This window comes from Phocoena sinus, chromosome 12 (assembly GCF_008692025.1).
Source record: "Phocoena sinus isolate mPhoSin1 chromosome 12, mPhoSin1.pri, whole genome shotgun sequence".
Classification (NCBI taxonomy): domain Eukaryota; kingdom Metazoa; phylum Chordata; class Mammalia; order Artiodactyla; family Phocoenidae; genus Phocoena; species Phocoena sinus.
This window is the reverse complement of record NC_045774.1, coordinates 38,116,790-38,140,803: the sequence shown is the minus strand read 5'-3', so window position 1 is coordinate 38,140,803 and position 24,014 is coordinate 38,116,790. Positions and strand designations below refer to the sequence as shown.

Below are 24,014 nucleotides of genomic sequence, written 5' to 3'. Positions count from 1 at the left end.
ACACTTACCTATGATTTAACTATAGCAGTTTTAAATTGATGATAAAGGACCTTACCCTTGATTATAAAGGAGAGCTGGAAGTTATTTTATTCTTAATGTTATGTAATATATTTGAATCTGTTGTTATTCTAGCAGATAATGCATTAAAATATTTTTGAGCAAACGAGTGTAAGTCCTGAATATTATCGCAGTTCAAGTTGGTTAAGGGAACTGCTCAAATGGAAGAGAGATACAGCCATTCCCCCAAAGTTAGAAACAACTGGGTAATGAAGTGCCAAAGGTATATGTTCCTAAATTGACATTTAGGCATTTATTTTTTAACATTAGGATACCCAGGACAAGGAAGACAAGATGAAATTAAAAAAGCGTTTGGAAACTTCCTTCAAGGTACAAAGACCAGAACTAAATCCTTTGGTGACACAAAGAAGTAAGATTTGGTCCTTGGCCCTCAAGATACCTTATTACATTAAATTAATCTTTGAACAATCTAACCTCATAAACATACGTAGAGTGAACCCATACTGGTCCTTGGAAGGGATTGCTTTGTGATCAGAGGCCTTAAAAAAGAAATTATGTTGCATGACATGGACAGCTCGAATCATTCATTATGACATAAGTTTTGATGTGTAGCATAGGCTGTTTTTTGTTGTTCTTAGTCTAATAGTTTCAGGCATGAAACGTTAGCCACATGAGGTCACTGTTGTTCATACATGAATAATAGCTACTGTATAAATCTTGATTCTCCTGGTTGAATGGTCTTGGGATCTATGACTTGAATAAATAATATGTGTGTGGTAGTGGACGGACGCAGGGTAGGATATTCTGTAAAGCATACTTTAGGAATTCACTGAGCTTAGTTATACTTCTTTACAATTAAGGACTTATTTTATGGATAAATCAGCAACTACTTTGAATAAATCTAAAATTTAAATCTTTAGGGTAGTTCAGCTAAGAAAAAAGATTTAATAATGTATACAAAAACTAACTGTGCTTAGACTAATTCTGAGATTATCTGCATATGAAAGTCTTAGTCATTTAGTCTTCACTGGTGGTTTTTAAAGAGCTTGCTTGGTTTCATAGTCTTACATGCAGTCAGTTATATGGAATATCTTTAGCAAGATAAGAAGTAAATTATTTAGATAGTTTATCTTAAATCCATGGGGCCAAGACATTGATTGTGCAAAAATAATAGTTGCCAATATAAATTGTTACTTTCTCATAGTTAGAGGTCCATTTTGAAGTAAGGCACTTCAGATTTATTGAATGATCACAGAAATACTAGGCTTTCCAAACAATGGAACATCCTGTATACAATGTATATATACTAGAGGATATCACTGAAACAAAGTCCAACTGACCCTGCTTAGAATTGACCACTTCCTTGTTCTTAAAATTCTCTCTTGTTCTAATTTTTCTCCTACTTCACTAGCTGCTCTTTGTCTGTGATACCCCTAAATATTGGTATTCCTTATGTCTCCCTTGATCCTCTTCTCATCTACTACCTCCCTAAATGATCTGATTCATTTCCATTTTAAAAATACCATTTATATGCTGATAACTACATATATTACACCTCAGCACCTACTACATTTCTGGCATAGTGGCGGCACGATGGATATTTCTTGAGTGAGTCAGTGTGTGGAGTGCACAGGTATATCATGTGTGCCCCAGCTCATGTATCAGTTATTTGTGTTGGGGTACATTAGTTCACTTATGTGTTGAGACTACAAGAAGAACCATACAAAATGAAATTCTAACCTATGTGGAAGAGGAAGTCCCTAATAATCTGCTCTATGTCAATATTTTTTGAAGATCTTTGGTAAATCACATAAAATATGCTATCTTATCACATAAAATATTGAGAGTCATAGGGACTGGTAATGAATTTCTTCCTCCACTTGATCACTTTTTCATATTCCTGTCCAGATTTTCTAATATCCTTCCCCAACTCTGTTTTCTCAGCTGCCTTCAGAGCTCCACTGTGAAATAGGGCACTTTATTTCATGTACTGCCTCTCAAACATTAATGAGAAAAAGGACACATATTGGGATAGTGTCACTAAGATGCTTACATTCTTATTATAAATATTTCTTTTGATTATCTGGCATCTGTTTTTAGGATACTTTTAAAAAACAAATTTACCAACTTGATTCAGTGGAGACATGAATGATGGAATCTTCGTGAAGATTAGATATATATAGGAAAAAAGGAAAATTATTTATTAATAAGAGTATCATCCAGCATGTTAATATTAGTATCATGTGAAGTAAAACTAATAGACATGTTAATAGAATAAAATGGGTCTGGTACTTCTTCAGGGTATTTTCAATGTTAGAGAGTCTACCTAACTGTTCATTTCTCTTTTATGATTAGTAGGCTAATTAATTTTGAAGAGCTGTATTTGGCAAGCTCTTATTAAAGTAGGAATATGTCAGCTTGATTGTCTCTTTTATGGGACCAGAGATGTCTAATGAGAAAAATATAACTAACCTCAGATTTTGCTAAAGTTTTTTGCCTAATGAGTTCATTCTGGCTGGTTAATTCCAAGACTTACTTCAGTCACTAACTGTTCAACTTCCTGTTACTATAAATTATGAAATATCGAACTCCTTATTTCTTGCTACTCTTCCAAAAGGTTCAGTTCAAGCCTGTTTCTACTTATAAGTTCTAAGCATTAAATTTTCCTTCAATGTAACATATGTTGAAGTCATAAATTAGGGCACTTGATTGTTTTGGTAAATATATACTTGGAAGATTGATTGACACTTCTTAGGGTTAATAATTATAAGGACATTATAATTATAGGGACTAATATTTTGTGTTCTTTTCTAATACCTGGATGTGGAGTGAACAATAACATATAATAAATCTTTTTTGATTTGGAAAATAACTTATTCTTTTCCTGTTTGGTAATAAATATATTCCCTTACAAAAAGGAACATCCTTCACTTTTTCTTTTTTTGCGGTACGCGGGCCTCTCACTGCTGTGGCCTTTCCCGTTGCGGAGCACAGGCTCCGGACGCGCAGGCTCAGCAGCCACGGCTCACAGGCCCAGCCGCTCCGCGGCATGTGGGATCCTCCCGGACCAGGGCACAAACCCGTGTCCCCTGCTTCGGCAGGCGGACTCTCAACCACTGTGCCACCAGGGAAGCCCACATTCTTCACCTTTCAAACCAGTACCATCAATTAGAGACAGAACATAGAAGCTGGCATCACAGATAACAGCTGTCCTTCAAGGCATTCTTTTTTTTTTGTTAGTCACAGAAATTAGTGCTAACCTAACTGAAATCTAATTAAGGACATTGGGAGGCAGCAAAACTCAGTCTTCAAAGATTGTTGATCATTAACGTGTGTGTGTGTGTGTGTGTGTGTGTGTGTGTGTGTGTGTGTGTGTGTGTACTTCCCAGATTGCAGGTAGAAGAAATAAGCAGATGCTACTCCAATACAGCTATTTATTCTGATTTCTAGATCACAGTTGCCTGTTTTCTATTTTAGTGCATAATCAAAATTCATATGCTGTGGTTGCTGTGAGATGTATCATATGCACTGTGGTAAATTCTATTATTCCCAATTATAAGCTGCCCTCTCTCTAAGAGGTTATAGTTCCATGCTCTATCGACATTAGTTTGGCCATGAGACTTGCTTTGGAAATGATGTTGCCACATCCCAGCAAAAGCTCTGAGAGCCGTCGTGTGGTTCTGCCATTGATCTTTTTTTTCCCTGCCAGCACACAAACAGTATTTAACCTGAGTGAGCTTTATTTAAGTTGAAATATTGGAATAACAATAATGCATTCTACACAGATAAGGCCTGACCCTTCAGGTAGAAAAAGACATATGAAGAGAGGCTATAGCTGACCTGCAGTTGAAACATAAGCAGGTAAGAAATAACCTTTTATTGTTTTAAGCCACTGAGAGTTTTGGGTCATTGGTTAATACATAATAGCTTAGTGAAAGTTGACTAATACATGTACATATAACTTCATCATTGTAGGCCATAACCCAAATCAAGTGCTATTCTACTATATCTGCTTAATTCTCATGATAATAAACACATCAATTAATATATTTTATGGTTTCAAACGTTTAATATTAGAAAAGAATGTAGTAAACCTGGTCGGTTAGCAGGAGCATTTACAATTCTTCAGATTCCAACCCTCCCCCCCATTCCATTCAATTGAGAGTAGATAATTATCCAAAAAAAAAAAGGCTTGAATGTTCAAATGTTTGCATATATACTTTCCTTTTGTACCTTATTCATCCTTGCTCGGTTGTTCTCAAACAACACTGCAAATAGAAATACCTTAAGGGGTATGTACACAAAAAGTATATTTATAAGTGGTTTAGAACCCAACATGTAACAATGTTGTAACCTCACTGTATTACAGTGTTACAACTAATATTTTGTATGTTGTATCAGTTTAGTAGACTTGAGTTTATATGAGGCAACTCTTAGAAAAAGTGCAATTTAAGAAAACACATTTTCAGTTCTCAAAAAAAAAAAAAAGCCAAAGTTAGACCCCAGTATTATATTATCCAATGGAGCACTGTGGCAGATTACACTTTTTTTTTTTTTTTGGTACGCGGGCCTTTCACTATTGTGGCCTCTCCCATTGTGGAGCACAGGCTCAGAGGCCATGGCTCACGGGCCCAGCCGCTCTGCGGCATGTGGGATCCTTCTGGACCAGGGCACGAACCTGTGTCCCCTGCATCGGCAGGCGGACTCTCAACCACTGCGCCACCAGGGAAGCCCCCAGATTACACTTTTTATGTAATTTATCTTTCTAAATTACAATTTGGTTTCCAGAATTTGGGCCAGAATGTCTCCATAGTCCTTTGCCAATTTAATTGTTGCACCAGTTGTGTGCATCTTGAGATTCTTGTAAAAGATTCTCTTTGTCGATATGCAGAGATAAGGAAGGTCATTTGTACTATGGAAGGCAAAAAGGAGTAGAAGATCTTACATACACTTTAGTTCATGTTCTTTAAAGAACGATAATTACCAAACATGTCTCCCATTATACCCTCATAGTTCTTCAGTTTTTTCAACATTGTTTCAACAGTCACTGAGTACCTAAAGTGAAAAGACTTGAGACATTTGGAGATATAGAGAGCTTATATTTAAATAAGAGAGAAAAAAATACTTTCATGCTTCAACAGAAAATAATCTGTAGTAAGGATCAAGTGGATGGCGTAAATACACTAATAAGAGAAAGCTGAGTGAAAAAAAATGAAATAATTAAAAAATTGACCTTTGAAGGATGGGTTGGATATGAAGAGTGAATGGAGGGGCCCCTGTTTGATAGTTGTGCTCTTTTAAAGAGGAAGAGTGAAGGATTTGTGGGTATTTGTACTCTCTCAGTTATTCATGAGCATTTGGGTCAAAGACCTCTAAGTCCTGAGTGACCATATAATTTGTCAAAACTGGGATACTTTTGAGAATTAAAGTGGGCATTATTAAAAATTATCTTGGAATAATGCACATTAATTATGTTTGGTTTGGACACAGATTTATGGCCAACCTCCTTAGATAATCTGATAAAAGCTCAGGATACAAGGTTAGAAACCCTTGATTATTATCCACCCGCAATTCTTGAGGAGTCCTTCTCCTCCACAAACTGTTCTTTTCAAATTACAAATTACTCCTTTCTTAGTAGCTTTGAAATCAGGCACACAGAACCTTTGAGTTCCAAGGGTTTTCTTGTTGATTATATGGTGCAGTCATACAGCAAACTGACGTAACAAATGGAACCCAGTCTCCTGTTCTAAGAGCATGGAGGGTGAAGGTGCCTCCTTGATTTTAGTCTAATGAGCGCGGACTTTGGAGTCAGAAAGACATGAATTCAAGGCCTAGCCTACCACTTACTATCTGTGTGCCTTTGGGCAAATTATTACTCTCTTTTAACCTCAGTTTTTCCACAAGAGATGTATAGTGCTTTTAGCGTAATGGTGGTCAAACAATATATGTCCATGTGCAATATTTTATATTATTAATCTTATTACTTTCCAGCAGTTCTCTAACTCATGGCAGCAAAAAGCAACAGATAAAATATTTCTAGCCCTGACTTTTTCCCTTGAGACCCATACACATATATCCAGCTGCTTACTTGACATCTCAACTCGGTAGTCTAAAAGATACCACAAACATATGGAAACAAATAGAACCATTTGTGCAAGATAAAACTCAATTTGATCCTCCAAAAGTCTTCCCCATCTCTGGATATTGTACCCCTGTTCACCCAGGTGCTCAGGATAAATATGTAGGAGTGATCCTTAATTCGTAGGGTTGCAATCCTACTCACTCCCCATATGTCGTTTGTACATAAGTGCTATTGAGTCTAGCCCCTGGGATTTCTCAAGTCTGGCCACTCCTACTCCCCAGCAAGAACAACCCTGAACAAGCAGCTGTCTCATGCCTCAGCCACTGCAATTGAGTTTTATCTGCTGTCTTTGCAATGCTTTCTACCAAAAGAGCCAAAAGGAAATTTTAAAAACAATTCAGATCACATGCATTCCTAACTTTTAACACTCCAATACATTTTTATTTCATTTTCAAATAAAACCTTCTTTTTAAATTATGGCCTACAAGGTCTCCTTTCCTGGTCCTGCCAACCTTTCCAGTCTCACTGTCTCCTGCTTCTCAATTCCCATCTATTACATTACAGTCACTCTGGTCATCTTTCTGCCCACTGGATTTGATAAGTTTCCCCTCAGGACCTTTGAAGTTTCTATTTCTTCTGTATGGAATCCTTTCTCCCTGATACGCTCATGACTACCACTTCACATTTTTAGGTTTCATGTCAACTTTTATTTCCGTAGAGAGGCCTTCCCTCACCATCCTACCCAAAGAAGGAGTACCCTATCCTTGTAACACATTTTATTAAGTATTGTTATCACTACCAGCTAGCGGCCTGTGTGTGTATGTTGTATACAATGTTGTATACAATGATATGTTTATTGTTTGTTTTCCTTCAGTAGAAAGTAGATGCCATAAAGGCAGGGACTGTCTTTTCCACTACCACAATCCCACCATCCAGAATGTTCCTAGCACATAGTGGATTCTCAAAGCATAGTTACTGAGTACATAACTCTGCTCTCTGGTGTTTCCTAAGCATTGCTGGTTATGTTCACACACATGCATTCACCAAGTCTTCAATAATAGCGTAGAAAATAAATACAAGCCTTCACCTAAAACTTTCAGACCAAAGCATAATCCTGAAGGAATAAGTAACTGAATCAAACAATATATGTCTACAACAACTGTTGCTTGGTGTTGACACAAGCTTAATAAATAGTGTCAATTGAGAAATAATTCAATAAATAAGACAAAGCCAACATAACACCTTTGTTACTGATAAAGTTGGTATTGGAGAATATATCTGCAAGAGGGTGAGACTCCTGATACTGAACTAGACAGTCTTGTTTAACAAGCCTCAGGCATGGCTGAATAATCAGAGCCTCCCCATACAGGAGCCAGTATGTAAAATTTAGGGCCTGGTGCATGTGGGCATGCTGGCCTAGAGTGAGAAGTGTCTGGGCTGCACTGGCCCAGTTTCTCCTTTTGAACTTACCACTCAGATTAAGCCCCTCCATCTCCCCTGCAGAGGGAGAAGTGAATGGGAGGGCAGAGCTAGGCAGCAGTGGTATAACCATGGAGCTCTCCAATGGACAGAAACATAAGTGGTGCAGAGGTGCCTCCTGCCCAATCTATGACCAACATTGTAATTTTTAAAATATATAGATTTTATTAGATTAATGCTAATACATTACCTTTTTTCATTAACTGTTTTAAAATTTTTTCACTAATCATGAGAGTCAAGGAGGTAGAATATAGTGTTTACTATTCTAGACCAAGATGAAATATCCACAACTTTAAGGAAAATTAGTGATCTTTAAGGATAACTTTCAAAGATACGACCTTTGGGAATTATAATAAGATGAACATTTGAAATGTGTTTCAGGTCACTATTTTAATTCTATAGGCACTTATATGGAAGCTGAAATGGAGAATTACCCATTTTTATTGGAAAATGATTACTTTTCATAACTAAATTTGAGAGTTGTGCACTATTTACCTAGTGTGATAGCAGACAGTAAAATGATCATTACTAAAAGAAGGTCTTAGCTTCAATTTTCTCTCCTCTAAATGTAACAGAATATATTGAACTTGTAGAGTGCTTTGAGCTCAGTGAGAATTTCTGTTAATAGTACTATTTTTTCAAGTTTAAAACTAAAGGCTTCCAAAATTCCTTTGAAATTTTATGTTACTTTCGTTTTCAAAGGTTTTTAGCACCTATAAATGGAGACTATTACTGATGCAAAGCATTGTGATGGATGATTAATGAAGAAGTTAGTACAGTGTAAGTTTTAGGGAGTAAATGAGGAGTTTGTTGAGAAAGGGCCGTGACACATTACTTCAGTCTCATCCCTAGAGAAGCATCAGTACCATTATGTTGTTCCTGCTTTTCCTGGCCATTTTGTGTCCTGCAGTTACTCGTCAATATATCCTTGACTTTCTTTGTCAGATGCTCTTACTAAATAAATCTCATGCCGTACATCACTTTCTCTTTCCAGCCTCATGGTCAAGTCCAAGAGTGAATCTCATGCATTACTTCTGTGATGCCTGTTAGGCAGATCAGGAGCTCTTCCCAGTGCTCTTACCAAGCAGTTTTAGAACAATCCTCTCTGAGGTTGCCTCTCCCCCTCCTCTGACTACTACAAGATAGCAAAATTATCTCTCTCCGGGCATACGTGATACTGATTGTTAGCTTATCTTAATCCAGTATCTGGTGTGAGGAAAGTATGAACCAACAGGATGACCCACCGACCCTGGTCAGCAAAGTACTAACTGTTGACCCTGGAATTTCTGCTGAACTCCACTAAGGCACTGGCCACTCTATTTGAATTGGGAGATTGTCACCAGACCGTGAAAGGAGTTCTAGATAACAATGACTTATTTAAGTCCAAGTGGGTTAATCTGGCTACTTACTTAAGTGTTCACTACCAACTATCTCAGGAAAAAAATCACAGGTGTTGCAATAAAAATACTCAGTGGTGTGGATGGCGGCCTCTCTAAAATAGGCTGTCCATTTTTCTGGATCCAGATTTGGGCACTAAACAGTGGAAGGAGAAATGATGCAAATGACTTCTGTGGAGAACCAGAACCACGGATAAGACCTGCATCTGTTGGCAGTGCAAATTGCACCAGAAAGGATCCTGGGTGCTTATGTGAGTTTAGAATAACATCACTAGTGTGTCTTCAGTCCACAATGTGTAGTAGGAGTTGGTTTGAATCTGACCTTCTCCATGGATTGTGAGTGATATTATAAACGTTCTTTGTAGGATACGTGGCTGTGTTTATTTGCCTATAGCAAATATTTTGGTGTGGTTTGTTTAGCATGCTTGCAAGTGGGGGGAAGCATCAGCTTGTTGGGCTTTCAAGCAGAACAGTTTTTACACATTCCATAGGTTTTAAAAAAAACGTTTTTCAGGCCTGAGACATCTTAGATGTAAGCTTATATATGATGGTGAAGGGAAGTGAATCCACTATCAAGTGCTGGTAATGGTAAGTTAGTAATATGCTTGGGATTAGAATGCAAGGGTATAAGATTGTAAGAGAGAAAGTGGGAATTGAAAAAATTTAAAGGGAAATACATGTTTTTCTGTAATTAATTTAATATTGCCCAATAATGCCATGCAAGCGATTACCACCCTGAGATCTTGGAACATTTTATATTATTTCATTAAATTTTTCCAGCAATCATATGATGTAAGTACTAAGTTATTGTCCCCATATTACAGATAAAGTTACACAGAGTTAGAAACATTAAATGAGATGTCTAACGTTCCATAAGTTATAAACAGCAAAGGGGTCTATTGAAGGCAGGGCTGGCTGTCTCCAAAGCCTGTGTTTCACATGTTGCCCTAGCTTGGCATTTATATTGTTTCTCAGGAAGTCTGTGCTGGAATAAGAGAACTGGACTTTGAGCCCTACTCTGACTCTTCTCACTCCTTGATCTTCTTCAAATTGCTTAATCTCTTTAAATTTCAGTTTCCCGGTCTATAGAATGGGGATGTCGATGATCTAAGATGTAATTCAGATAATGATTTCAGATACAGTTGTGAGAAATGAGTGAGAATAAAGTGATTTGCACCGTGCTTGGAACCTGATAAGCACTCAATAAATTGTAGAAGGAAGGAAGGGAGGGAGGGAGGGAGGAAGGAAAGAAAGAGAAAGAAAGGAAGGAAGGAAGGAGGGAGGGAGGGAGGGAGGAAGGAAGGAAGGAGGGAGGGAGGGAGGGAGGGAGGAAGGAAGGAAGGGAGGAAAGAAATTCCTTTCCAAAATTCATTTTTACTTGGTTACAGTTTTCTGAAGAAAAATCCACTTTTAAGACCTCTTTACAGAAACCACTATTTTAAAATATTTCAAGCATAAGACAATATGACAATTTTGTCACCATGCAAAATGTGAAAACTGTAATTAACATAAAGCATTTCACAAAAGTATGTGACAGTATAAATGTCACTTAGGCAATCAAATCTTGAAATCCTAAAGGAGAAAGGGAAAAGGAAGCACTTGGCGTTCCATCTTCATAGGAACCATGAAATGTCTATCATAACTTAATATTACTATAACCCTGCTAGAATAAATACAAACAACTCTAAGAACTATAAACTCCCAGTAGTTTCTGTCTTAATTATAGAAATATTTCCCTTTTTCCTCCATATCATAAATACATTCTATAGTTTATTATTTTTAAATGGCACTTCTTTAGTCCAACACTGATAGCTAACTAAATATTGCCATTGAAACAGATACATTTAATTCCTACCTTTTCATCCAAATAGTCTCATTTTAATGGGAATATATTAAAACCCAAATAAGCTCTGTGTTTATTCACGTCTGAGTACATTTAAGCTTAAGGTATAATGAAGTTACGGAGACAAAAAATGTGTTCCATGTTTTACTTAGAAATGAAGCTCATGATATATTTGGATCTGAATATGGTGATACATATGTGACTATAACAACTGATAGGAAAAGTGTATTTTTTAAATTCCTAGAATTCACATATTAAAATATTTTGCCAAAGGATCTGTAGGTATCAAATCTATCATATACATTTACTCTGGCAAAGGTTTGAAAAGAACAGATGAAATGCAACTATCTAAAATGTTAGGTTAAAAACAATCTTCTAGATGTCTTGGCCTTAGTATATGCAACATTGAGCAATGATTAATGGCTTTAGTTTTTCGTGGCTTCCTACACCCATACTCCCTTCTTTCCAATCCATTTTATGTACAGCTGCAAGGTGACTTCCTAGGGCACAGCTCTTGTCTTCTCTGCTCAAGAACTATAATAGGCCCCTTATTGCCTACTCAGTAAAGTCCAGCTCTTCAGACTGACATTCAGACTTGTCATTGCCCTCTTTTCTCCTCCAGGCACCTTATGTTGCAGCTAAACTGACCTATTTTCTGAGTCTGGATCTGCAATTTTTCTACCTCTAAGACTTGAGCCAGCTTAAATACTGCTGCCAGTTCACACAGGTGGCAGTAACTTCCCTTTGTCAGAACTGCCATAGCCCTCAGCCCTCAACTATACTGACTTAAAGATCTTAATAATTTTTTTTTTTGGCTATGGTAATTTTTAGACTGTCTCCTAAACTTCCAAATGTTAGTCCCTAAAGGCAATATGTGTTCTGCTCAACTTGCAGCTGTTAACAAGTACAGTGTTTTTGTTCCCTTTCTGCTGGCTGCTCGCTCTCTGCGTCCCATCTTCTATTAGTGTCCCCTCGTCAAAGAAAGAGGATGTCATTCAGAGGAGGGTTCTGACTAGGGAGCGAGAAGAGAGGGAAACTCACAACTTTCAGCCACTGAATGAATGGGGGAAAGTAGATTTGTGGCAAGAGTTGGAGGAGCAGATAAAAGGAAAGGTGTTTCCCAGTCTTTTCTCATCTGCTCTGGATGACGCTGAAATCCCTGCATGGTGGATGTAGATTGAGGGCAAAGTCTAAAGGAGAATTGTTTTGCCATATTTCTCACTCCCACAACCCCAACAGGGGGCGGCAGCGCCACAGTAAAATTGGCAAGGTGATGTGATTGGAGAGAGTGAAGGCCTGGGTACAGTTCTCCAGTGTCCCCTGGACTCCTGAGTCATGTGGACAGTATCCGGAAATTCTCTGTGGTCCCACAGAGGAATCTTGAGTCAGGCTGGCAGTGCTGGCTGACGTACAATGCCAATGTCGTGATGCCCAGAGAACTGGTTGTTGGGCTGAACACTATTATGACTAATGAGAATTTTATTATGATTTGAAGTTAGTGCTTATGTGGTTTTGCCATGAAGGCATATGTGAAGACAAAAATAGTATGGGAAGGGGAAATCATTGGGAATGCCCCCCCCCCCACCAAGACTATTATCAGAAGGTATCAAAGAACCACCCATATTTTCCACAGAATGCCTGGGCAAAGCCTCCTGGAAGCATCTCACAATCACTGTCTTCACTGCACAATTCCAGGATGGGCAATGGAGGCGGAACGGATTTATGAGGAAGTCATGCTCCTGTACTCCAGCTCACAGCGAAAGAAGGAACACCAGAAGTGCCTGCCTCTTTCATCCACCTCCAGGTTTAAAAGACAATTTAAATTCAGCATTCCACCTTCTCCCTCAAAAAGGGAAAACAAACATTTGATTAGAATAACTGTATTTATATTACTGAACATCTTAGCTATAAAATAGAAACAACTGTGTTTAGGGATTTATTTTTCTTCCCTTCAGAAGCTCAGAATATACCACCCTGTTAGGATTTTGAATTAATCCTATTATAAGTAAGTACACTCCATCTACTTTCCTAACACTTCTTGTTGTCACTTTCTAATATTGTATTAAATTAGTATTTATTAGGGTTGTAGAAGGATAAACTGGGGAAAGCACAGCAAATAAAGAAATTGTACAGTAAGTACATTATCAGGAAAGATACTTTCAAGCTGTACAGTAAATCTTAATTACATTAAAAAAATGTAGAGTACATATTACTACTGCCTCACTGAAAACTAATCATTTGTTTAGTATTACTCTATTGAATGGTTTAAATACTCCTCATCTTGTAATTGTAGGAAATGAATCTCAGCTTCTAATTGGCTTTTGAGAATGTGAAGTCATTTGAATGGATGGAATATATTTTTTCTACTTCCCTTCTGCACAGAATATGAAACTCAAATTATTACTAATCAATTCTTATTCTGGTTAATTCAGAGCACCACTTTCTTTCATATTAAATCAACTGGTTTCTCTGAGATATTAGTATAAAGTTAACTTTTTGATTGTGACACTAGCATTGATATCTAAATTTTAATTTTTACTTATTTCAATTTTCAAGAAATAGTAAGTTCCCTTTAATTATGATTTGAAAACATGGTTTGAAAACATGGCCCTCCACTTCTCTGACATTCCTCCACTCATGGGGGTGGGCACCTAGGTCTTCCCCCCTTTAAGTAGGGTGGGCTTGTGACTTCCCTGGAACGAACAGACTCTGATGGGAGTGGAGCTAGGTGACTTCTGAGGCTGGGTGATAAAGGGCAGTACAGCTTCTGCCTTGTGTGCTGGCACCTTCTGCTTGGAGCCCTCAGCTGCCATATAAGAAGTCTGACTCCTCTGTGGCAGTCATGCTGTGAGGAGGCCAAGCTGCAAGAAAGGCCACATGTAGGTGACCTGCTCTGCAGTCCTGGTCTTCAAGTCCTTCCAGCCCATGTGCCAGATGTGCGAGTGAGTGAAGCTTCAGGTGATCTCTGCCCCCAGCCACAGAGCCATTCCCTGTCTTGGAGTCTTTCCAGCTGAAGCCCCAGCGTGGAGCCGAGACACTTCCCCAACTGAGCCCTCTCCAAATCCCCGACCTATAGAACCCTTGAGCATAATAAAATCACTGTTCAAAGCCGTTACATTTGGAGTAGATTGTTACCCAAATATAGCAACTAGAACTCCTGGCTTATCCTTACACTTATTTTTCAGCTCTTCGTGTTGAAGAAAAAATCAGCACAACTTAGAGGAAAATAGATGACAATACAGATTTTCTAATTTCTGATAAATATTTTTTTCCTAAAATTGCATGTCTTTCTATGAGATAATTTATTAAAATAATAACTGAGTCTTATTATTTGTAAAATAATTGTATTAATACGCCTTAGAATATCTCATAATATGATTGAAATGTTAAAAATACTCAAGTTAATGTATGTAGTCTATCTCCAGCAAATAGGTACTGAAATCTCAGCATATTGATGGTACTCTACTTGATCTTATAAGTAAAATTTACATAAATTACAAATTAAAATAATTTAATTTAGAAGGACATAACCCAAATGGTATTTAATACACAAACATGACTGGTTACGCACTGACCATAACACAGCTCTGTCTTTATCATGGCATAATCTGTCATTGTGGCTTATCAATATCTCTGGAGGCCAGCATTTTGGTCACATAGATAAATGGATTTTTATTGCTATGGTCTGTACTATAGAACCTGTCATTAGATAATATTATTAGAAATGGACTTGAACTTTCAAGAGGAATCATCACAGGAAAGTGAGAGTCAATGTGATATATTTTTAGGCCACAGTCCATCTTAGCATATTTACTAGGTATTTAATAAATAGTGCATAAAAGACACACAAATTAAAATGGAAGGTGCAAAAGTATTTGAAAAATGATAATATTCATTACTGATAAAGGCATAGGGGATCTGGCATGCACATTCCCTACAGGTGTAAATCTGTAGAAATCCTCAGAGGAAATCTGGATTTATTTATCAAAAGCATCATAATTTTGCTCATTCTTTGTCTCGCTAGTTCACTTCTAGAAATGTATAATAAGGAAATAAAACATAGGTGATGACATGCCTACAAATTTAAATATTATAAAATGTATAATATTGAAACATTGGAAGCAAACTGTATTGGTTTTCTCTTGCTGCTATGAAAAATCACCACAAATTTAGTGGCTTAAGACAGCACATGAATTATCTTACACTTTTATAGGTCAGAAGTCTGACAGGGGTCTCAGTTGGCTAAAATCAAGCTGTGGGCATAAATGTATTCCTCCTGAAAGCTATGAGAGAGATTCTGTTTCTTAGCCTTTCTAGCTTCCAGAGGACACCTACATTCCTTGAATCATAACCTCCTTCCCCCATCTACAAATCCAGCAATGGTGCATTGAATGTCTTCTCATCTTGCATCTCCTGACCCTTCTTTCGTTATCTTTTCTTTCTCCCCACCCCCAAGATGTTCTCAGCTTTCAAGGGCCAAGTGATTAGATTGGGACCACCTGAATAATCCAGACTCTTCTCCCCATCTCAAGGTTCTTAATGTAATCATGTATTCAAAAATCTCTTTTGCCATGTGAAGTAACATATTCACAGGTTCTAGGGATTACTGTGTGGACATATTTGAGGGGCCATTATTCTGCCCACCACCAAGTGGGGAAAGTGGGGGTGGGTGGTGGTGGGATGAATTGGCAGATTGGGATTGACATGTATACACTGATATGTATAAAATAGATAACTAATAAGGACCTGCTGTATAGCACAAGGAACTCCACTTCACTGTACAGTAGAACTAACACAACATTGTAAAACAACTATAACCCAATTAAAAAAAAAAACAAAAAAAACTTGTATGTCTAAGAAAAAAATATGAATTAAATAACTGGGATACTTGCTTACATTGGAATGTTATGTAGACATTAAAGCTGTGTTGTATGCAGAATAACGATACCTAACAATGTTAAAATGTTAACTACGGGCCAGGCACTGTTCTAAAAGCTTTACATATATTGACATTACTTAATGCTCCCAACAACCTTATGATATATGTGTATTATTACTCCATGCCCCCTTTTATAAAGAAACTAAGGGACAGAGAACTAAGTGATTTGCTGAAGGTTACACAGTTGCTAAGTGGCAGAGCTTGGATTATGAAGTCAAACTGGCTGCAGAGTCCATGAGTTTAATAGTTAATAATTTGGACATATGTTCTAATCTGTTGTTAAGTGAAAAAAAGTAGATTAAGATATATTACGCATGATATAATCCCATTTTTGTAGTTTGTGCAAAAATGAAAGATTATCTCTGGATGGAAGGATTATGAGTGATTATTTTCTTTTTTAACTTATTTTGAAAATACTGTTTCCTAATAGCTGTTATTTTCCAAACAAGAGAAAAAAAACATCCAAGTTTGTACAAATATACAGTGAATTAAAGGTTGGTTTTGTGATTGTAAAATTAATTGCTGCCTTTATGTTTTCAAACTATAATGAGTGGAGACCGAGTAAAACTCAGAGTGAAATTGCTCAGTGGTGTTACAAAGCCAATGTAACACATTCTCCCCACAGAAACAAGATAATTAAAAATAGCTGTGCCACCAGACTAGTCAACAAAAGCCCTTAACACCTTACAGAGCTGAATAGTATATAACTTTATACTCATATACTATATAGTACGTGACTAAACAAAAGTGCCATTGCCATTCCAATTTGAGGTGTCTCTCTCCTTCATGCACATCTATGGGACAGTTGGAATTCTCTCTCAAGTCTTTTCCACTAAGGCTCCAAAGATAACAGGAAATAGAATAGGAAGGGCATGGCCACCTTAAGGAATGGAACTTCAACCCTAACTACAGCACATTTTCACAAGGCAGGCACAGCGTATATGCTATCTAAAAGATATGATGTGATTTAAGTTTAGAGGTAATGAAGTATGATCTCAATAAAGCTGGCAAAAAAGAGACAACTAAGTTTGTCATCATCCTTATAAATATTTTTAAGTCATCACTTCTGTACGGAATTCTAAAAGAATGACAAGCAAGTACAGTAAAATACCAATATGAAAGTACACAAAAGAAAAGCAGATTTTGATGTCCCACAGACATGCCGTCACCACACTCTAATTCTGCCACAGAGAACATGTGCGTCTGTGATCAAGACATAGTAGTCCCCCTTTATCCATGGTGGATGTGTTCCAAGACCGCCAGTGGATGCCTGAAACCACTGATAGTACAGAACCCTGTACACAAGGGTATCTTTAAAACGAGCATTGCACCAACTCACCAGTTTCCTGTGAGTAATGAACGAGATGATATAGGGGCAGCACGTAAGGCAGTGGGTGCATGCAGTAAATGCAACGGCAGGTGCAACACTGAATGCACTTCTGGTTCACTCTTCTGAGAACAGTGACAATGATGTCAGATCAGGAATAAAAACTCCTAAAGACTGCCTTCTGCTGGGTTTCTCCAGAGGCAGCCCTGACACAGGATTTGAGTGAAGTGGTTTATTGCTGAGTTGATCTCAGGAAGCACCGGTAGAGCAGTAGGGAAATGGGGCAGGGAAGGGAAGGAAGCTAATTCAGAAGGCAGGAACAAGCATGCCTCAAGGTTTCACAACTCTGGGTTGAGAAAGTTGGGAAATTTATCCACCAACTCCCATCCATTAATGGGTGAAGGTTGCTCTTGAGGCTGTACCTTCACTCCCAGTCAAGCACCTCCTGTGGGCAGAAAAAGCCTGTAACAGTCCCAGGTGCTTGCAGAAAGAAGATGGGCATGTTCTAAAGGGCAAGAATCCAGGGACTATGTGTGGGGTGCTGAGAGTCAGCTACAGACAGTGTTATGTTATCCTTTTACCTGTAGAGCCTAAAGGCCACTCAGGCTGTTGCTGGTTGCAGGGAAACCATTGCAGGATTATAGATGAATCCACAGAAATGCACTGTTGCAATTATGAATTTTAAAAGGGAACAGAATGATTTTCATAATATGGCAACAGCTTCTTTAAGCATTAGAAAGCATTAACTTACAGATTTCTTTTTGCTTGGCAATACAAAATACCTGCACCCCCAGCAGCTACTGGACAGCTAACCTGTGTGTAAAAACAGAATAACAACGAAAAGAAACACTTGCCACCAGACACCTCTGGCTTCAGTTTCACAAAGTATTGTGGAGCAGCTATTACTTGTTAGGCCCTTCCATGGGTAAGAGCACATATTGGGCTCTCATCATTTCATTAAACTTCGAAAGACACTTTTCAGAAAAAAGGCCATTTACAAGTGGGGCGATTAAAATCGGGCATTCTCATTATAGTAACAAAATATCCACATTCTACAAATTTAACAAGTCAAATAACAAGTCAAATCTCTTTTCCGTTGTCTACAGTTGACAAATCATTTCTGAAAATTCAGTCCCACGCTTCTGGGGACTAGGGTCCCTATGCCCAATTCAATTTATTTATATTTAGTCATTCTGATACATCATTATTTACTCAAAGGAAGCAATCATTTGGGGTCCGTATTTGTGGTTCCCAGCATAATATTATCCTACACAAATACCATTTTCTCAGTAGAGCCAAATCCCACTTGCTAGGGAAAGCTCTTTGCTTGATGTGGTTTCAACAGTCTTAATCTCTTCGGGGGGTGTGGGAAGATACTTGCTATTTAGTTTCCTAAACCGTTCTCTTTTCTTACCAATCTTGCCCCTTCATACCAACGACTCAGTACCTCAGCGGATCTCTACACCGCACCTTCACTTCCTGGGAAAGTTAGAAATGCTTTGACAAGGGCTCGGGTCTATAAGGAAAACACTGACCCTTGGATCCCGACACCCAAACCCCAGGGGACGCCACCTGGACCAGTCTGCTTCGCTCTTCAGCTTTTCACCCGCAGGTGGCAGCAACGGGCTCCGAAGCGTGTGTCTCAGCAGGTTACCGGAGCCGAGGCACAGCTTCTGGCTGGCGTTCCAGAGCGAGGGCTGCAGCATCCACCTCCAGGAATCCACATCCAGCCGGGACGGCCCCTGAGGCTGAAGTACTTCAGTTTTGAAATTGTCTCTGATCCTTTCATTTCTTGAGTGAAAACAAACAACAGTTTGAAGCAGCAACGACAACTCATTGCGTCCCTACTTCCCCCAGTTCCCAATTTTCCTACCAACTCCAGCAGCAACCCGGCCCCTTTTCCGGAGCAGGGTCTGTTCCGTAACTCTCTACGCTCCGGCCCTTGCACATCCTTGGGAGCCGGGTGCCGGGCGGCTGGCAGTGCGTCGGCAACCGCTGCGTCCCTTCTCCTCCGACCAGTCTGCCACGCGGGCTTTCCGGCCGGCTGGGATGCCAGGGCTGCACTCCTATTTATCACCCGTCCTCCTCCCCTAACCCTCCTCTTCGTCCCTTTTCCCCCAAACACACACAGGCACACAAGCTGCTCGGTCGCGCATAATGCTCCGGGCTCGGCTTAGGGAGCAGGACCTACACAAGCCCAGCAAGCTACGGACACGCCGCCCAGACTCTTCAGCCCGCGGGCCCCTGTGTCCCCACCGCCGCAGCCGCCGCTTCTGCGTCGCTCCTTCCCGCCTAGACACCGCCGCCAACAGCCCCCTCGGCTGCAGCCTCGGCAGGGCTGGAGGAAGTTGACGCTTTGGGAGGGGGCGGAGGGGAGCAGGTTGAAGGATTTGTTGTAGGAGGATTAACACATCTGGGCGAGGGGAGGGGCAGCGCCGCTGCAGGACGCGGCGCGGACCCGGCATCCCTGCGCGCAGCAGCCTCGGCCGCCGCCTCCCGGGACCGCGGAGCCCGGACGCCCCCGCCCGGCCCGCGCCCCGCCCCCGCGCGGGGTGCAGAGGAGCCGCGTGCAACAGGGAGGCGGGCAGCGCCCCGCGCACGCTTCTGCCACCCCCGGAGCCGGCGCGCGAAGAGCGCCGGGCGAGCGCGCGTCGGGCGGCGGCCGCGCTGGGGGGCGTGGGGCGAGGCGGCGCGGGGAGCGGCGGGGGCGAAACTTCGAGGCCAGATGCCCGAGGGCGCGGCGGCGCTGCGAGGCTGCCGCTGCTGCCCCTGCGGGCCCCGGGCGCGTCTCCGCGGGCGGCGCTGCCCGCGGCGCGGCGTGTGCACCGAGCGAGTGAAGGTATGTGTGGCGGGCGCGGCTGGAGCTGCCGCCGCCGCCACCGCCGCCGCGCTAGCAGGTCCTAATGCCTGTCACTTCCCAGGACGCTGGCAGCTGCAGCCCGGAGCCCACGAGCCCTCGGCAGGTTTGCCTGTCCTTCCCCGCGATCTGATTGGATAAAGTGGGGGCTCGACGGTGGCCGACGTGGGACAGTTTGGCTGTGGCAGGGGTCTCGGAAACCATGGGTTATTGCAGTGGCAGGTGCACGCTTATCTTTATCTGTGGCATGCAACTGGTAAGTGACACTTGGGTCCTCTTATTCTGTAACGTGCCTTTGAGATAGTGGGCAGGGGAGTGCAGTAAAAGGTCTGCCATTGATTAGGACGGAAGAAAAAAGAAAAGAAAAGGTGACAGATATATTGCCTATATTTAAAATGCTTTCAGGGAGACGCACTGTGGGGTACAGGACAGGTGAGGCCTTCCGTCCCCGCCTATTTCTTTCCCTCTGAAGACAGTTTGGCAGGTGCGGGTTAAACTTGTCTTTAATTTCTTTAAGCAAAGCAAGAGGTAGCTAGCTCTTGTTCTTTTATGCTTTGCGTTCCTATTAATGTAACAACGTGGTGGTCACATGTAATTTACTATACAGGTGTTAAGACGAGAAAAAACGGAATTTTTGACTTTTCTTCTATGTAGTAATTTTTGCAGTATCTTTGTTTCTTCATTGACGTGTATTATTTTTCAAGGAATATATTGTCTTATAAGTATAATGCTCTAACAAACCACTGTGTAGTGCAGATATCCTTACAGCAGTCTGATCTACAGGACACATTGAGTTTTAAAAGTATGTAGATTGAAGAGAAATACTTAGATGAACTCAGGGACAGCATTGCCATAGACTGAACCAGTAGCCTTGAAGTCACAATTATTACAAACAATTCTAAGGAAAAATATTATATCTTACATTATCTATGTAATTGCTCCTGAAATAGATACTGTTGTCTGATCCCATGGGTTGGAGAATTATATGTACTTTTTGAGGAATGTTGTACAGTTGCAAAGAGGCAAGGAGCCAATAATGGAAAACGTCATGTCTCTGAATTTAAATTCCCTAAGGGCAATAGAAGGAGGGGCTGAGGATAGTTTAGAGGTGAAAAATAAACCACCTTAAGTACTTAATTTGAGGTAGGAGGTACTTGCTCACTCCTGTTATCAAACAGCTTTCCTTGGAAAGTATAAATTAATCTGAATAGCCACCCACATTTCCAACAATTGTTTCATAAAGGCTGAAAGGACTACAAGACTGGAGACGATATCTAAGAGCCCAATCAGTAACCGAAAGAGCAAGAATTTGCTGTTGAAACTGATAAGTGTTCTTCATTGTTTATCAGTTGTCATGAAGCCCAGGAACGGTTGTTGTTGTTTTCTTTAATATTTAGCTGAAGCAGTGCTTTTAGTTGTATATTGTCTCAAGAATGTTTTTCTTTCCCAGGAAAGTTATCTGATAATGTATATTTTGATCTGTGAATTACTTCTGCACTTGGTTGTACCAAGTTCTATAGGTAGAACTATAAATATAATTTTAAGAATGTAACATTTTCTCAGTGACATGTAAAACAGTTTATTTTTCTGTACCACATATTCAGTTAAGTTCTGCAATAAAGTTTTTTTTTCACTCTTAATGATAAAGCTGATCAGAACAACGAGTTTACTTTGGAAAACCACCAGGAAGGCCAGGTGTGCCAAACTGTAAACATTTTCAAAACATTCTTATGTTCGTATATGATTCAGAAAAGAATACATTTGCTGATTCACTGTGTAAAAGCATAAAGCTGTGAGAATGGGTGGGTAAGAGCACTCTTATGCTCTTTTCAATTTTGAATTTTAAAAATGTGATTTAGCTTTTAATCTGTTAACATAGTAGGGCTTTATTATGGTAGATGTAGGCATTAGACCTATATGGCATTTTGTGTGATGAATACAAACTCAAGAACTTAAACAGTTTTAGAAAAACATAAATATACAAATGGGAAGCTTAATATACAAAGTAGCATAATAAGGCTAAAGGTGTGTGTGTGTGTGTTTGTGTGTATGCATATATGCAATGGTGTGTTGGAGAGGTGTTATGTCACTTATGAAACAGAAATTCTGAATCAAAGCTAAGTTCTCTAACAAAATAGAAGTAGCAGTAATATAGAAGTGCTCAATCTAAGCAAGTATAATTTGAATGCTAAGAGGTATTTTAGGCTCTATAAGAATCATCTGATTTTTCCCATTCAGACTTTTTGTACCACCAGGCTAATATAATTAGCAGCCATGTTAATGCAGATGCAGAAGAAAAAACAGAGGACAAAAAACATCCAGTTGTTTTAATAGGGTGAAATGATCACATTTAAAGGACTCCAGAGATTCCTGTTAATTGTTGTTTCTTATAAATATAGTATTTAATTTTAAATAAAATAATTCTTTTGCAACTAGTTGCCAAGCACTGTACATGTGTGTGCGTGCGCACGCACACACACACACACACTAGGTGGGTGTTTATGTTTTTCTTTGTTCTTGATAGCTCTTTGAAAATTTTATGTATCTTTGAGCTATTATGAGTAAAGTTTGTTTCATAAGTAGCCAGGTTTCCGGAATGTACCATTGATTGCCACAAAAGTTCGCCTAGTTTTGTTTACTTCTGTAGTGTTTAGTGTGCGTTCTTGTAACATTTGGGTATTTTTTTGCAGCTGGACAGAAAATCTTAGATTTATTAAAATTAATTGAAGCCAAAATTGTCTGAGATAGAAACTTTATTAAGTTTCTTTGTTAAGTAACTATTAAGTCCCTAGAAACATTTGACTCCAATTTTGTAAGTTGAGTGTTTGTATTTTAACTAGACTTAAAGCAATATTTATGTCTGTGTAAACTTGCAGCTAACCTTAGAAGGAGATGAAGTAGCTTTAGTATTGTGGCAATGGGAACCTCATTCATCAGTATATTATCAGAGCAGACACAGTGTTTTGATCCTTTAACAAGCGAAGGACAGAGACAAAGGCTCCAGAGAAATTTACTTGTCAGGATTCTGTATCTTTGCTTTTAATTATGTTAAATGTTCATTTAATTTAATGTTTGACAGACAAGTGTGGATAAACATCCATTCTTTTAAAAATCAGGAAATCAGTTTATAAGACAAAAAATTAGAGTTTCATACTGTAGAGATTTAATATAAAACTTCCATTTATATGAAAAAGTGTCTGTCCATTTTATGAAAAAGTATCTGTCTCTATATATCATACATTAAAATCTTTGAGCTGAATGGTTACTCCAACTTCAGATTTTAGGGTGATTTCTGTGAAAAAGCGGTGTGATCTCTGGAAACATTTGCTGCATGTGCAGAATCCAGCGTCTAAGCTCATAATCTGAAGAATGTTATTTTATTTTTATCATTGCTGTCCTTAATGCTCAGAAACTGAAGATGTTAGTCACAAAAGACATCACTGCATTTGCAGTGGTGGATATGGCGGTACAGGACAAGAACAATTTAACTTCTTATTTAAAACTTTCAGCAGTTTGTGAAAGAGTTTTTGCTATTTTTTTTCTTCGATATTTGGTTGAGTCAAAGAGTACTTTATATAAATGTTGAAAAAAAATGCTCAAATATCTCAGATATTTCTCAGTGAAAAATCAGCCATAATATGGAAGAGCATAATTTATTTTAGTTTGAAAAGACAGCTTTGTTTTCAAGTAATTAGAAATCACCCACATTTTTGTACATTAGACTCCTATATGGCACAAAGCATATGTATCATAAACTATTGAAAGAAAGTATAGATTTACATTGAACAGATTAACACTTGAAAATGCCAGTCTTGCCATGTGTTCTATGAAGTATTGCTAACTTGGAGCAGGTGCACCTAACAATTAGGTAAGTACACATGCAGCTGCCTGGAGAAGCTCATTTGAAACAATTAAGAATGATCAGTTGTTTTCTACTGCATAGTTTCTAAGCATTTTTGGAGGTACAAATTTATTAGAGAAGGCCATGAGTATATACGTGGACTAAGAAAAAACAATTTTATCATAATTATGGAGTGTTTCAGTGATGTCGATCGTGAGTTTATGCAGTGTT

General features: G+C 39.2%; 1 protein-coding gene across 1 annotated transcript in view; it reads left to right on the top strand.

The window, feature by feature from the left end:
• The first annotated feature begins 19,862 nt into the window (after nucleotides 1-19,862).
• The window catches only part of NKAIN2 (sodium/potassium transporting ATPase interacting 2), a 1,007,037-nt gene continuing 1,002,885 nt past the window's right edge, over nucleotides 19,863-24,014 (top strand). Inside the window, exons 1-2 of the mRNA XM_032651214.1 lie at nucleotides 19,863-19,924; nucleotides 20,007-20,198. Of these exons, the coding sequence (XP_032507105.1) occupies nucleotides 20,145-20,198 (54 nt within the window). The 5' untranslated portion in view covers nucleotides 19,863-19,924; nucleotides 20,007-20,144. The remainder of the gene's footprint in view (nucleotides 19,925-20,006; nucleotides 20,199-24,014) is intronic.